At 47.2% G+C, this 11,847-nt stretch overlaps 1 protein-coding gene across 1 annotated transcript in view; it reads left to right on the forward strand.

Annotated features, from left to right (window-relative positions):
- PODXL (podocalyxin-like) overlaps positions 1-11,847 on the forward strand; it is a 40,304-nt gene that overhangs the window by 15,162 nt on the left and 13,295 nt on the right. The window contains exon 2 of the mRNA XM_010181612.1: positions 11,698-11,843. Within this exon, the coding sequence (XP_010179914.1) occupies positions 11,698-11,843 (146 nt within the window). The remainder of the gene's footprint in view (positions 1-11,697; positions 11,844-11,847) is intronic.

Consider the following 11,847-nt stretch of genomic DNA (forward strand, 5'->3'; position numbering starts at 1 on the left):
TGTAAATCTTCAGAGGAGGAAAGGGAGGTGCAAGAACCAGGGGACAACGCTTTGCAATGCCGCAGCGGTGCTTTGTGCCAGCACAAACTGACCTTCTAGTCACCCATCTCCATTTTATTTCCCCTTGCACTGGAGCTGCCTGTGACCAGGCTGAGGTCTCCTTATTTCTTTGGGTTTGGAGCGTCTGAATCTTGGACCTCCTCCATGCTGGGTCTCCAGCAAGTGTCAGCCTCCAGCTGAGGTTGCCATCCTCAATTCTGATGGCATAAGTTTGGGCAATACTGCCAATGTCACCTTTAATGCCCCTCTGTGGTCTGGCTTTGTTGGTCTGTGAGGTCTCAAAGAAGTCAATAGTCCTTATTTGAGTTTAGGGTTGACTCTTTCACTTTAGGAAGAGCCCCCTATTCAAGAAGGGACATATTTTCTCCACTCTCCTTCCTCGTTGAAAGCATTACTGTGATCCTCACAAAAAGTGGGGGCTTTCTGGCTGCAAAACCTACCCACAGGAGATCAGCACATTTTTTGCTTTGCGAGACCCTTGCGGCCCTCATCTCTCACAGACAGAGTCTAGACATATCGTTGATGCACGGCGCCTGACTTGAGTGACATTAGATGTGACAACTTTTCCCCAGTGCTGGCCAGCTGGCAGAGGTTCAGCCAGCAGGATGTGTAGCTCAGGGCCAACTCCTTCCCTGCATTGCTCAACATGAACCCAAATATGAACCCAACCAAATATGAACCCTCTGCATCCACTTGCCTGTCCTGTCCTAGCAGACAGTGGATGGACCCCACTGTCGGCTGCACCGTGCACCTGCTCCCCAGTCCTGTGGTGGGATCTGTCCGTTGTCTTCTCATTCTTCTGCCTTTCTCCATGACAAAAACTGAGCAAATGGCAAGAGCTGGCCACGTGTCGTCAAATCTGACATCAATCCGAGTTTTCCATGTCCAGGAATCAGGAAAGGCCAATCTTAGCTCAGGAAATAGGAGTGCCCCATCCCTGGTGACATTTGGGGGCTTGTTTCCATGAAGACCACTACCAGATTTCTCCTGAATTAACTTTCTTAAACTGCAACAGTTTCCCCTTGTCAGCTTTCAGAGCTAAGGAGACTTTAATTTGATTTAGCCTACTTCATTTGGGCTAAATTAAATGAGGGCTGATTTAAAGCTGAACAAGAGTGGCCACCTGGTGGGTTGTGTGCACTTCAACTAATCCGCTCTGAAATCATACCTTCTTTTAATTTTAAATTAATTTTGCTGAGTAACTCTGTGTAGACAAGCCATCAGGCTGAATAAAAATCAATTCCCTTCCCACAGGCTCATATCCTCACTCCTTCTCAAGCTGTCTGGAGGAGTCCTCCAGGAAAAGCCAGCAAAGGATGATTCATCTCCCTGGGGTGAAAAGCATGGGGAGGACAAGGTTGCCCAGAGAAGCTGCAGATGCCCCCTCCCTGGCAGTGCCCAAGGCCAGGTTGGAGCAACCAAGGCTGGTGGTGTCCCTGCCCATGGGGGTTGGACTGGAAGAGCTTTAAGGTCCCTTCTAACCCAAACCATTCTGTGACTCTGTGACCTTCTGCTCTGTCTTGATGACTAATTCTGTCCTCCAGGCCATCCTCACATGGCAAATAGCAGCTCTGTGGCAGGGCTGGAGAAAGGTTGATGGTTGGACTCGATGATCTTAAAGGTCTTTTCCAACCAAAACCATTTTATAAAGGAGATCGCTCTCCAGGAGGTGCTGCTGCGATGTGACAGTTCAGCCCTCAAGAGCAAACCAGTGGCTTTGGCCAAGCAGCATTTAGTGTAGGCTTCTCTGATGGTCTCCTTCCCACCTACCTTGCTGCCTGCTTCATATCTTCTTACTGCTAAATTAAATTCATTGGACAACCTTCAGCTCTTGCTGGAGAGGATGGTGAAGCTGGAGAGTCTCTTCATGGACTCAAGGTGGCATTGTCAATCTGGTAGTCTTAGCCTCCCAGTCCTTCCTGTGCACCTGAGATTCCTCTCCAAATTCAGACAAATCTAGGATTTTAATCTATTTAACTCCTTTTAAAACAGGCTTTTTTTAGAAACCGTGTTCACAAACAAAAGCCTGAAATAGTATCTTAAAGACTTACAACATGGAAGATATACAAGAAAAATCCCAGATGTTCGGTGTATAACAAAATCATGTAGTCTTACGGCATGCTTGTCATTTTCAGTGTCATTCTGATTCACGGCCGCTGCTTAGGGCCAGAGAGAGATGGGCTTTACCTTGCTGCACAGAGACTTTTGTGGCCCATTACTCAATGTAAACCTTGAGTTTCTTCCAATGTCACTGGGTGACTTTTGCCAAAAGAGAGGGGTTTCAGTGCTAAATGTACCAGACATCGTGTCCTTCAGCCCATGGGAGATTGATGCTTGCTTGATATGGGAGTAGACTATACTGCCACAAATCTTGCTTCAAAGCAGCAAGGTCATTATGGGATAACTTCACACCAATTATGTAAAGGAGGCAGGAGAAGACCAGGAGCATAGCTATGCTCTGGGCTTTGCAGGGTCTGGTCAGGTTGGGAATTTTTTCGCTCATGCTCCCTGCATTTCCACTCCAGCAGCTCTGCTACCATTTCCTGCACATTGGGGAGTTTCTATTTGGGCTGCAAAGAGTCCCAAGTTCATTTCGCAGTCTGGGAAATGCGCAGGGATGGAGCCAGGTCCCTTACAAATCCTGTCAGCCCCTAGTGGAAAGAGGATGTTTCCAGGATTGGTGATGACAAATGTCTGGGGGTGGTGTGAATAGAGGTGTGCATGTGTGTCCATGTTTGTTTGCCTCCTTGACAACCTTGTGTGAAGGATTTCGGAGCCTTCATTTTCCACATTGGTCTTCCTGTCCCCTTTTGATTATTTTCGCCTTTTTTCCTGTCACTTCTTAGATAGCTACAGACTTTCCTTAGTAAGGGACGTGGGGACACATCCTAAATGGGATGTCCTATGTTTATCTATAAGAGAGGCTGCACTGGTTCTCCCATCACTGACATCCCTCACCTCTGGCTGGAGCTGGCCATGCAGATGAAATGGATCAGTTGGGTCCATTTGGGTGAAAGATGCCTCTGATCACAATTTCCTGGCAATAACCAGTCTTCAAGGAGAAATTCAGGAGAGGTTCAAGCGTGGCATAAAAGACAATTCAACGGCAAAGTTTTTGAGAAGATGAGAGTGAAGTGTGCTGAGATACTTCCACTCCTCAAATCCACTGGCTGGTCATTAATTAGTACAGCAAATGAACCCATTTCTGCCTCCCCGAATGTGGTGTTAAGAGAATCACAGAATCACAGAATATGAGGAGTTGGAAGGGACCTCGAAAGCTCATCCAGTCCAAGCCCTGCCAGAGCAGGATCACCGAGACCAGGTCACACAGGAACAGGCGGGTTTTGAATGTCTGCAGAGAAGGAAACTCCACAACCTCTCTGGGCAGCCTGGGCCATGCTCTGGCACCCTCACAGTAAAGAAGTTTTTCCTCATATTCAGACTGAACCTCCTATGCTCCAGCTTGCTCCCATTGCCCCTTGTGCTATCATTGGACACCACAGAGCAGAGCCTGGCTCCTTCCTCCTGACACTCACCCTTTGCAAATTGATACCCATGAATGAGGGCACCCCTCAGTCTCCTCTTCTCCAAGCTAAAGAGCCCCAGCTCCCTCAGCCGCTCCTCATAAGGGAGATGCTCCACTCCCTTCATCATCTTTGTGGCTCTGCTGGACTCTTTCAAGCAATTTGCTGTCCTTCTTGAACTGAGGGGCCCAGAACTGAACACAATATTCCAAAAGTGGTCTCACCAGGGCAGTGTGGAGGGGAACCAATGGAGTGTGGCAGAGACGTGTTAGGGCTGCAAGGGAAGAGGAGTGTGTCCAAGTGGGGAGACGTGCCTTGGGATGATTATTTTCAATATTTGTCATACTTCCAAATGAAACAGCAGACGAGCTGAGCTGGCTCAAATACTTGCAGAAAGAGCTGCTGGGGAATTTGTTAATCAAGCAGGTTTCTCATCAGAAAATGCCAGTTCATCAGAACCTGCATTTTGGGGAGGTGTATTGCAGTCCTGGCAGGAAAGGTGTCTTAGGCTGCAGATTGGTTCCTTGGTCAAAACCAAGGAGTTTTAAAAGCTGTCATGTGAATAAAATACAGTGAGGTGGATCTAACAGGAGGGACGGAGCAGCCAAAGCTCACAGGAGGTTGGTTCAAGTTCTGCTCTCTGAGCTCTGGGGTTACTTCACCTGGGTAAAATAGAGACAACTTAAAATTTTTGCAGGTCTGAATTAAAGCAGAGTAGCTTTTGGCCGCTCTAGGGATATGAGTGACTGCAAAATCCTGCAGACTGGTAAGAGTTCTCAGGATGATGCTAAGATGCTGAGGAAATATGCCCCAAATGTCCAGCCAAGGTCTATCTCCAGGCTGGGGGTGCAGCCATGCAGGAGGAAGCCCTGAATGCTCCTTTCTGTCTGGAGATGGAGAAAACCCCTGCAGGGCTTGAAGCACATCCGTTTTCCACCCACACTCCACCCCGGTGTCGAGCTGGTAAGGGCTTACTGGGTAAGTCCTCCAGCATAAAGTCTGTGGCTGCAGATTCATTTAATCTCACAGCAGAGAAGAGGACATTTCTCAGTATTATTGCCTTGATTTTGCATGCAGAATCTACAGAGCACAGATCTGAAGGGTCTTTTTCAATAGAGCCTTTTAAACAGAGTAAAGGAGCTTCCATGCTAAAAACAAGCCTGGTGGCTTTAAATCAGAATCCAGACATACTCATTTCCTTCCTGAGTGATACTGCAGCACTAATTAGATCCAGCCATTAGGTCTCATCTTTAATATTTTGCAGTGCAATTCTATCAAGAGTGTTCTTCAGCAGTTTTTATTCTGGCAGGGTTTTGGAGAGGATAGACATCCAGTGGGATTAGAGTCTGAAAATGCTCTGGCAGCAGCTGGTGGGCCTTTCCCTATCTTCTCACCCAGGAAGCCAAGTTGGTCTTTGACCTGGGTGAAACCATTTCATAATGTTGATGGTGAGATTGGCAGCAAATGGGTTGGGTGATGCCAGTTTGGAAGTGCATCTTCTGACGTGGAGAGTGCCTCTTTGCAAGGGCAAAGGGTGGCGTGCACATTAACAGCATCCTTGTAGCACACACCTCACCGAAATCTCAGTAGGTCGCTAGGGAGGATGCTTGGAGTCTGTCTACGCAGTCAGAATTTAAAAGCCCCATGAGGTGACCGTTTGCTCCCATAGCTCAGCTTAATTCCAGGATAAATAATGCCGTTCTGTGATATTCTGCCAATCTGATCGCTCTCACAGCTTTAAAAGGAGGTGACAAATTTCCTGCACTCTACATTGACTGGTTTCTGCTCCAGCTCAGACATGGCTACATTGCAGCGGGTGGATAAAACCCTCCTTTTGCCTCTCACGATGCAAAGAAAAAGCCAGGAGCCTACTCACTGGCTTTGGCAAATGCTTTCCTCCAGCAAAGGCCACCCCTGGAGCTTCAGCCCCCATCTTCCCTTTGACAAACTCAACCCGTTTAATCAGGAAAGGCTGCAAAAGGGGAGGCAAATACAAACTTCCTCAGGCCTGGCTCACATCCCTTCCCCTTCCCTGGGTTGCTCGGGCTCCTTTGCTTTCTCATCCCGCCTTGGGAGGAGCAGGAGCCGGCTGGCGTAAAGCTCCGAGCTGGGCTCAGCGCACCGGCGTGGGGTGTGTCACCCTCCATTTCCTAAGTTATTCTTTTGGGTTTCCTTTTCTCACTATTAATAGATTTTCAGCCAATCTGAGCTGTTTCAACAAGGCAGACGGTGGGGGGAGGCGTTACCAAAATAGGAAGCGGGAAGCTGTTGGGCAGGGAATTAATCAGAGGAGTTGCGTGGAGAGGTGGCGTTCTGATGGAGGAGGGAAGGGACATGTCCTTTCGCTTTGCGTTTTTCCACTGGTTTGCTTCGCTTTTTTGTGCTCCAAGCCGTGACCTTTCCAAACAAGCGACCCCCTCTGAGCATCTTCCCCAGCCTGCACGCATCTACTGCAATCAGGTTGCAATCAGTTTACAACCAGAGCATCACTTCATGGAGGGGTCAGCGGCGGTGCACAGCGGCTGAAAATTGTGGCCCTTGACTGATATTGCAAGAAGCTGCATTGGCACAATGTTCCTTTTAAATTTTCGGTGGTTTTTCATCCCCCAGCAGCTCCTGACCAGAGCACTCCCACACCAGCCCTGTCCAGGAGCCCCCACAGCAGCAGGGACTGACAGTGGCACTTCCAGCCTCCCAAATATTGCTCGCTGGGGTGCCAAACAAGCCCACCTTGATAGCTATCAATAAGGGAAAGTTCTCTCCCCTCCGGGGTTGTCCCCATCACGGAGACACTGTATCGTGCACGCAGTCATGGGATACACAGGACCGGAAATGAAATCATGTTTTTGCAGCAGAGTCATTTCCCCGAGGCTGCTTGGCCACCGTACGCACAGATGCGTGCGTGGAGGGCTTGCCCTTTCCTCTTGCAGGTCTAACCTGCACCCACCACCTAAGTGCAAGGGTTTGGGGTTTTCTGAGTGATAGGTGAGAGAGGAGAAGCGTAGACCAAAGCATTAGACTCACTGCAACCAGTGCTTTTAGAATACACCGGTAGCTGCTATATTACGCTCATTTTCCTTCAAATGAGGAATTGATGATGGACCAAAAAATGAAATCAAATAAGTGGCCTTGCCCTGCCAAAGTCCAGCCAGGAAGGTGAGGGGCAGGTAGTTTTTCTGTGCCTTCTGGAAAACAGGGTGAGGAACTCTGGCTGAAATTCAAGTAAACTTTCATTTGGAAAGGATCTTCTCCTGTTAAGAGGAGTGATAGCTTAGAGGACGTCTCCTCCTTCCTCCTTCTCTCTTATAGCATGTGTTAAATCCTTTTATCTCTGGGGCTCATGGCGTGAAAGGATCATTTGTTTCCTGCAAAAGGACGTACTGTAACTTTTGTGAGTAATTTTCATGCTAGAGGAGCACCAAACGTAATCCTGTCCTGCCTGGCTGCTATTGCCGCCAGTCTGTGGTTGCAGGGGTTTTCTCCTGCTTTGATTAGATCCTTTTCACTTCTTCTGTTGTGGACAGTCATCAGGCAATATTGGCTACGAGCCCAGGCAAGCAGGGGCTCATTACCAGTTATTACCCCTGTGTCCGCCGCTGATACTTGGCACAGGTGGCCAGTTAGGGAGGAAGAGATTAAAAAACCAGTTCTCTAGCACATGTGGAAGGGAAATGGTGACTCTTGTGCTTGCAGTGCTCTCGCCACTTGTTCTGTATTTGTTTCTGCTTTGGAAACAAGTATTTGCTAGGCTTCTGAAAATGAGAGCAATGAGTTCTCATAAGCCAGGTCTTCTGTGGGTGGTGGACCTGCAAGACACCAAATAATGCAATTTGTTTTTCCCCCAGTCTAAACAAAATACATTTTTACCCAGTGCTGCAGTAAGCAGAGTCCCTGGACAAACAACTAATATTGAGCCCAGAGCAATAAAACTGCAGAAAGGTGTGCAGCCCTGTGACCGCAGCAGCATCTGGATCCTTGTGCGACAGCGGTGAGAAAACTGTTTGATCTAAGGCAACTGGGGAGAAAAGGTAAATTCCACTAACAGATGGGTGTCCAAAATTCTGCAGGACAGGTGTGGGATAGATAAGGTTGTTGATCCTGTAGCCATGGCTGCTCTCCATAGTGTGTTGTGGGTCCAGCTCACAGTGGTGCACGTTGTTTCGAAGAGTGTCAAGTGCCTGAATTTCCTTTTCTCGTGGCCGTCTCGGTGGCTGCTGTTCACCACAGACATTGCATTTCAGCCAGCACAAATAAATCTACAAAACATTCTGCTTTGAGACAAGCAGAATAAGTGTTTTCTAGTTTATACATCATTTGTGTTGCCACTTGCCAAAGCGATGCAGGTCATTACTCACCAAGGAAGAATGATTTCTACCTCTGTGGCACTTAGCATCACCTAACTTCAGCCAGGCAGATGGATAGTGTCCCACCTGCCTGCTTGGTCAGTGCCCATTGAATCTGTCCATCCATCCATCCATCCTGCTGCATGGTGGCTCACCACTTCCAAGCAGGAGTGTGCTGACTCCTAAAGTTGCTCTGAGCCCACTTAAATCACTGGGCCTGGCTTAATGATGACAACTAAATTGATCTTTTAACATCTCTTGACCTTAGCAGGAGAGGAGCACTTAGACTGGATGCAGAGATATGGAAAGATAAAATGCCAATAAGCTTTGTGACCATTGACTTGAGCCTTGGTTCTTTTCCTGGTTGCTTTTTCGGGGTTGTAGCACCCCGTGTCCCTTGAAAAAGACCTCACTGTCACTCCAGCCAGAGCAAGCCTAGAAGATCCCACCATATTTCTCCATCAGAAGAGTGACCCCTTGCTTTGGGTCTTTTACCACCCCAATTTTTGTTAAAAGTGGTAAAAACGTATCTGCACCTCCCCAAGGTGGGACAGGGAAATGCTGGGGTAGGGACAATGGTTTCTTGGCTCACAAGGTCCTGACTGGCCACCAAGGCTGGGCCAGAGCCAAAGCATGGACCTGCCCCTTTCTTTTTGGGACCAAACTGAATTGAATTGTCTTTTCTACCTCTCCTTCGATGTGCATTTGCTTTCTGCCTCTCTGGGATGGGGCTGGGGCATGAAAAGGAAGCGAGAGCAGTAGGAGATTTCCTCCACCTTCTTTCCGACCCTTTCTTTATTTATGTCTCTTTTGTATTGTTTCTACTTCTAGGGGATTTATATTATTCTCTTTACCTTTTTTTGTTGTCAAAAACCTTGTCAAACTTTAACAGCCCTATCTATGGGATAGACCCTTTTTGTGGCTAACCAGATGCCTGATCTCTAGCACAGTGCAACCACCACTGAGGATCCAAGCCAGGCAAGTTGGTAATACAGCTAAGATGATGGCTAGATGAAAACTCCCTCCTCTCTTTTGCACCTGTGTTTCCTCTGCTAGGACTTCTGGTTTTGCTTCTTCTCGTGCAGACAGTGATCAATCTATAGGTAATATGACTTCTGTCCCCAAACACTCTTTTCCCCAAACCTGTTGAAGGATCCCAAACCTCCCTCTCCAGCTCCTGTATCGTATCTTCACCTCACCCTGGTCCTGACATGGTGGGGTTAGACTTCCCCAGCGGTGTGAACCTCAGAAACTCAATATTTGAAGAACCAGTGCTAGTAAACAGGCTCTGTAAGAGAAAATACTTTGCCTGTATAGGAACAAAGCAGATCTCTGAAGAGAAGCATTAGGATGCAGCTAAAAAACAAACCTTGGAAGCATGAGTCCTGTTTTGAAGGGTTGGAAATAATATACAAGGGCCTTATGGGGCAAAAATATAGTCCACTTCTGCACAATCATCAAATGGAAGAAACATCCTCCCCAAAATCAGGGTGTTGCCTTGGCTCTGGACATATCCACCAATGAAGTGGCTTGGTGCAGCCCGGTGAAAAATTGGTTGAACCTTTCCCGGGGTGAATTTGAGCAAGTGCCCAGGGCTGATGGTTATCGTGCGCAGTGGGGGAAAATTATCTCCGTGGCAATTGATGGAGCTCCTGCAGTGATTGCAAACAGAAAAATGGACCCAAGTTTTTATATTCAGTCTAGTAGTGGATAGGATATTGCAATATTTTGTCTGGCAAGTTGTCCTTCAGCTGTATTTCTCAGTGAGAAACAGCTTCATAATTTGAAAATGTAAAGTATTCTTTAGAAACCAGCTGCAGATCTCCTTATGTATGACAATGTGAGACAATCGAGCAACGGAAAACCCTTCTTGCTTTGAGACCAAGCTTTTTTCCCACTTAGGTAATGTCAACTCTCAGTGAAATACTTAATGGATTTCCTCAAAAACATATAAGCTATGATTAAAATAGCAGGGTAAAGACCATAGATAAACACATGGGAATTTCATGGTTCAGGTGGTGGCATTAGGGATTTGCATGGTAGGTATAGATGGAGCCCTTCGTTTTCCTGGCTTGCTTCTCCTTTTCCTAAATGCCTCCTTTGATTTTTTAATTATTTTTAAATTTTCCTTTGAAAGTGAACAGTGACTTTAAACATTTTTATGTGACTTTCTCAGACTTTTCAGAATAGTAAAATAATTGGCTAAACAAGCATGTGATTGTACACTGGTGATAATATTTGCAATGGGCAGTTGAACTGAACATCCTTAATAATAATCCTTAAAATAATGCAGCACCAAGTAAATGCTTTTTGTATTTACTTGCAAACTCTGTCCAGGAGTGACCGATTCTTTCAGAGCCAGTAGAAGAAATATTGTTTTCACATTTCACCCAACTGGGAATTTCAGTCTGTACAAGGTTTCACAGAATCAGAGAATGGTTTGGGTTGGAAGGGACCTTTGAAGACCATTCAGTCCAACTCCTACAGTGAGCAGGGACATCTGACACTAGGCCAGGTTGCTCAGAGCCCCATCCAACCTGGCCTTGGACATTTCCAGTGATGGGGCATCCACTGAGGCAGTTTCTCATCACTGTCAATCGTTTGGTTAACTGAGAGTGCCTATTTTATGATGTTTTTTCACAGAATCACAGCATATTAGGAGTTGGAAGGGACCTCAAAAGCTCATCCAGTCCAACCCCTGCCAGAGCAGGAACACCAGACCAGGTCACACAGGAACATGTCCAGGCAGGTTTTGAATGTCTGCAGAGAAGGAGACTCCACAACCTCTCTGGGCAGCCTGGGCCATGCTCTGGCACCCTCACAGTAAAGAAGTTTTTCCTTATGTTCAGACTGAACCTCCTATGCTCCAGCTTGCTCCCGTTGCCCCTTGTCCTATCATTGGACATCCCAGAGCAGAGCCTGGCTCCTTCCTCCTGACACTCACTCTTTACAGATTTATAACCATGAATGAGGGCACCCCTCAGTCTCCTCTGCTTCAAGCTAAAGAGCCCCAGCTCCCTCAGCCGCTCCTCATAAGAGAGATGCTCCACTCCCTTCATCATCTTTGTGGCTCTGCTGGACTCTTTCAAGCAATTCTCTGTCCTTCTTGAACTGAGGGGCCCAGAACGGGACACTATATTCCAGATTACTTTTTATAGTAATTATCTGAGTTTGGGAGTGAAATAAAGCACTTAAGTTGAAACGTGAGCAATTAAAGAAACAAAGCTTGAGCATGCAAGAAGAATGTAACTTTCAGAGTGGCCAGAACTGTCACTTTATTTATCTGAGGCTCATCACCACTTCAGGGATGAGAGAAACTCTCATAGTGGGGCTGGACAAACAGCTCTTGGCATGTCCCTTGGCTGCCCCTTTGCAAGGGCTGGACACACTTTATTTTGGGAATGAATTGCAACACTTTGCACAGGAGTTGGTCACACCACCCATCTGAGGGTGACCTGCCTTTTGGGAACCAGCAGGTCTTGCCCTCCTGCTCATCTTCCGACCCCCTTGAAGCCCTGTGAGTTTGTTTTGGAACTTGCTCAGGCTTTCTCCTCCTCCTTCTTATCTTCCTCCTCTGCTCTGCTTTCTGCTGGACACGGTGATACCAGAATGTGTCATCTGGTATGAGTTTAGAGAGCATGAGGCAAGCCCTGAATGAATGACTCACGGTTTCTGGTCAGAATTTATTTCTACAGATACCTGTTCTGGGTGGAAACTAGGGGTAGTTTCCTTAGTTTAAAGTTTATCTTGGCATTTTTACTTTTCCCTAGGTGTCAGCTCTCAGGATGTTCCAAAGACAACTGCTGCGAGCCCAGGAGAAAGCGGGCAGGCCATCGTGACTACAGAAAAGAGCAAGGTGCAAGAGACGAGCACTACAGGAAACCCACCATCCACTCCTGTGATGTCACCTACCACCGTGA

This window comes from Mesitornis unicolor, unplaced genomic scaffold (assembly GCF_000695765.1).
Source record: "Mesitornis unicolor isolate BGI_N332 unplaced genomic scaffold, ASM69576v1 scaffold7360, whole genome shotgun sequence".
Taxonomy (NCBI): Eukaryota; Metazoa; Chordata; class Aves; order Mesitornithiformes; family Mesitornithidae; genus Mesitornis; species Mesitornis unicolor.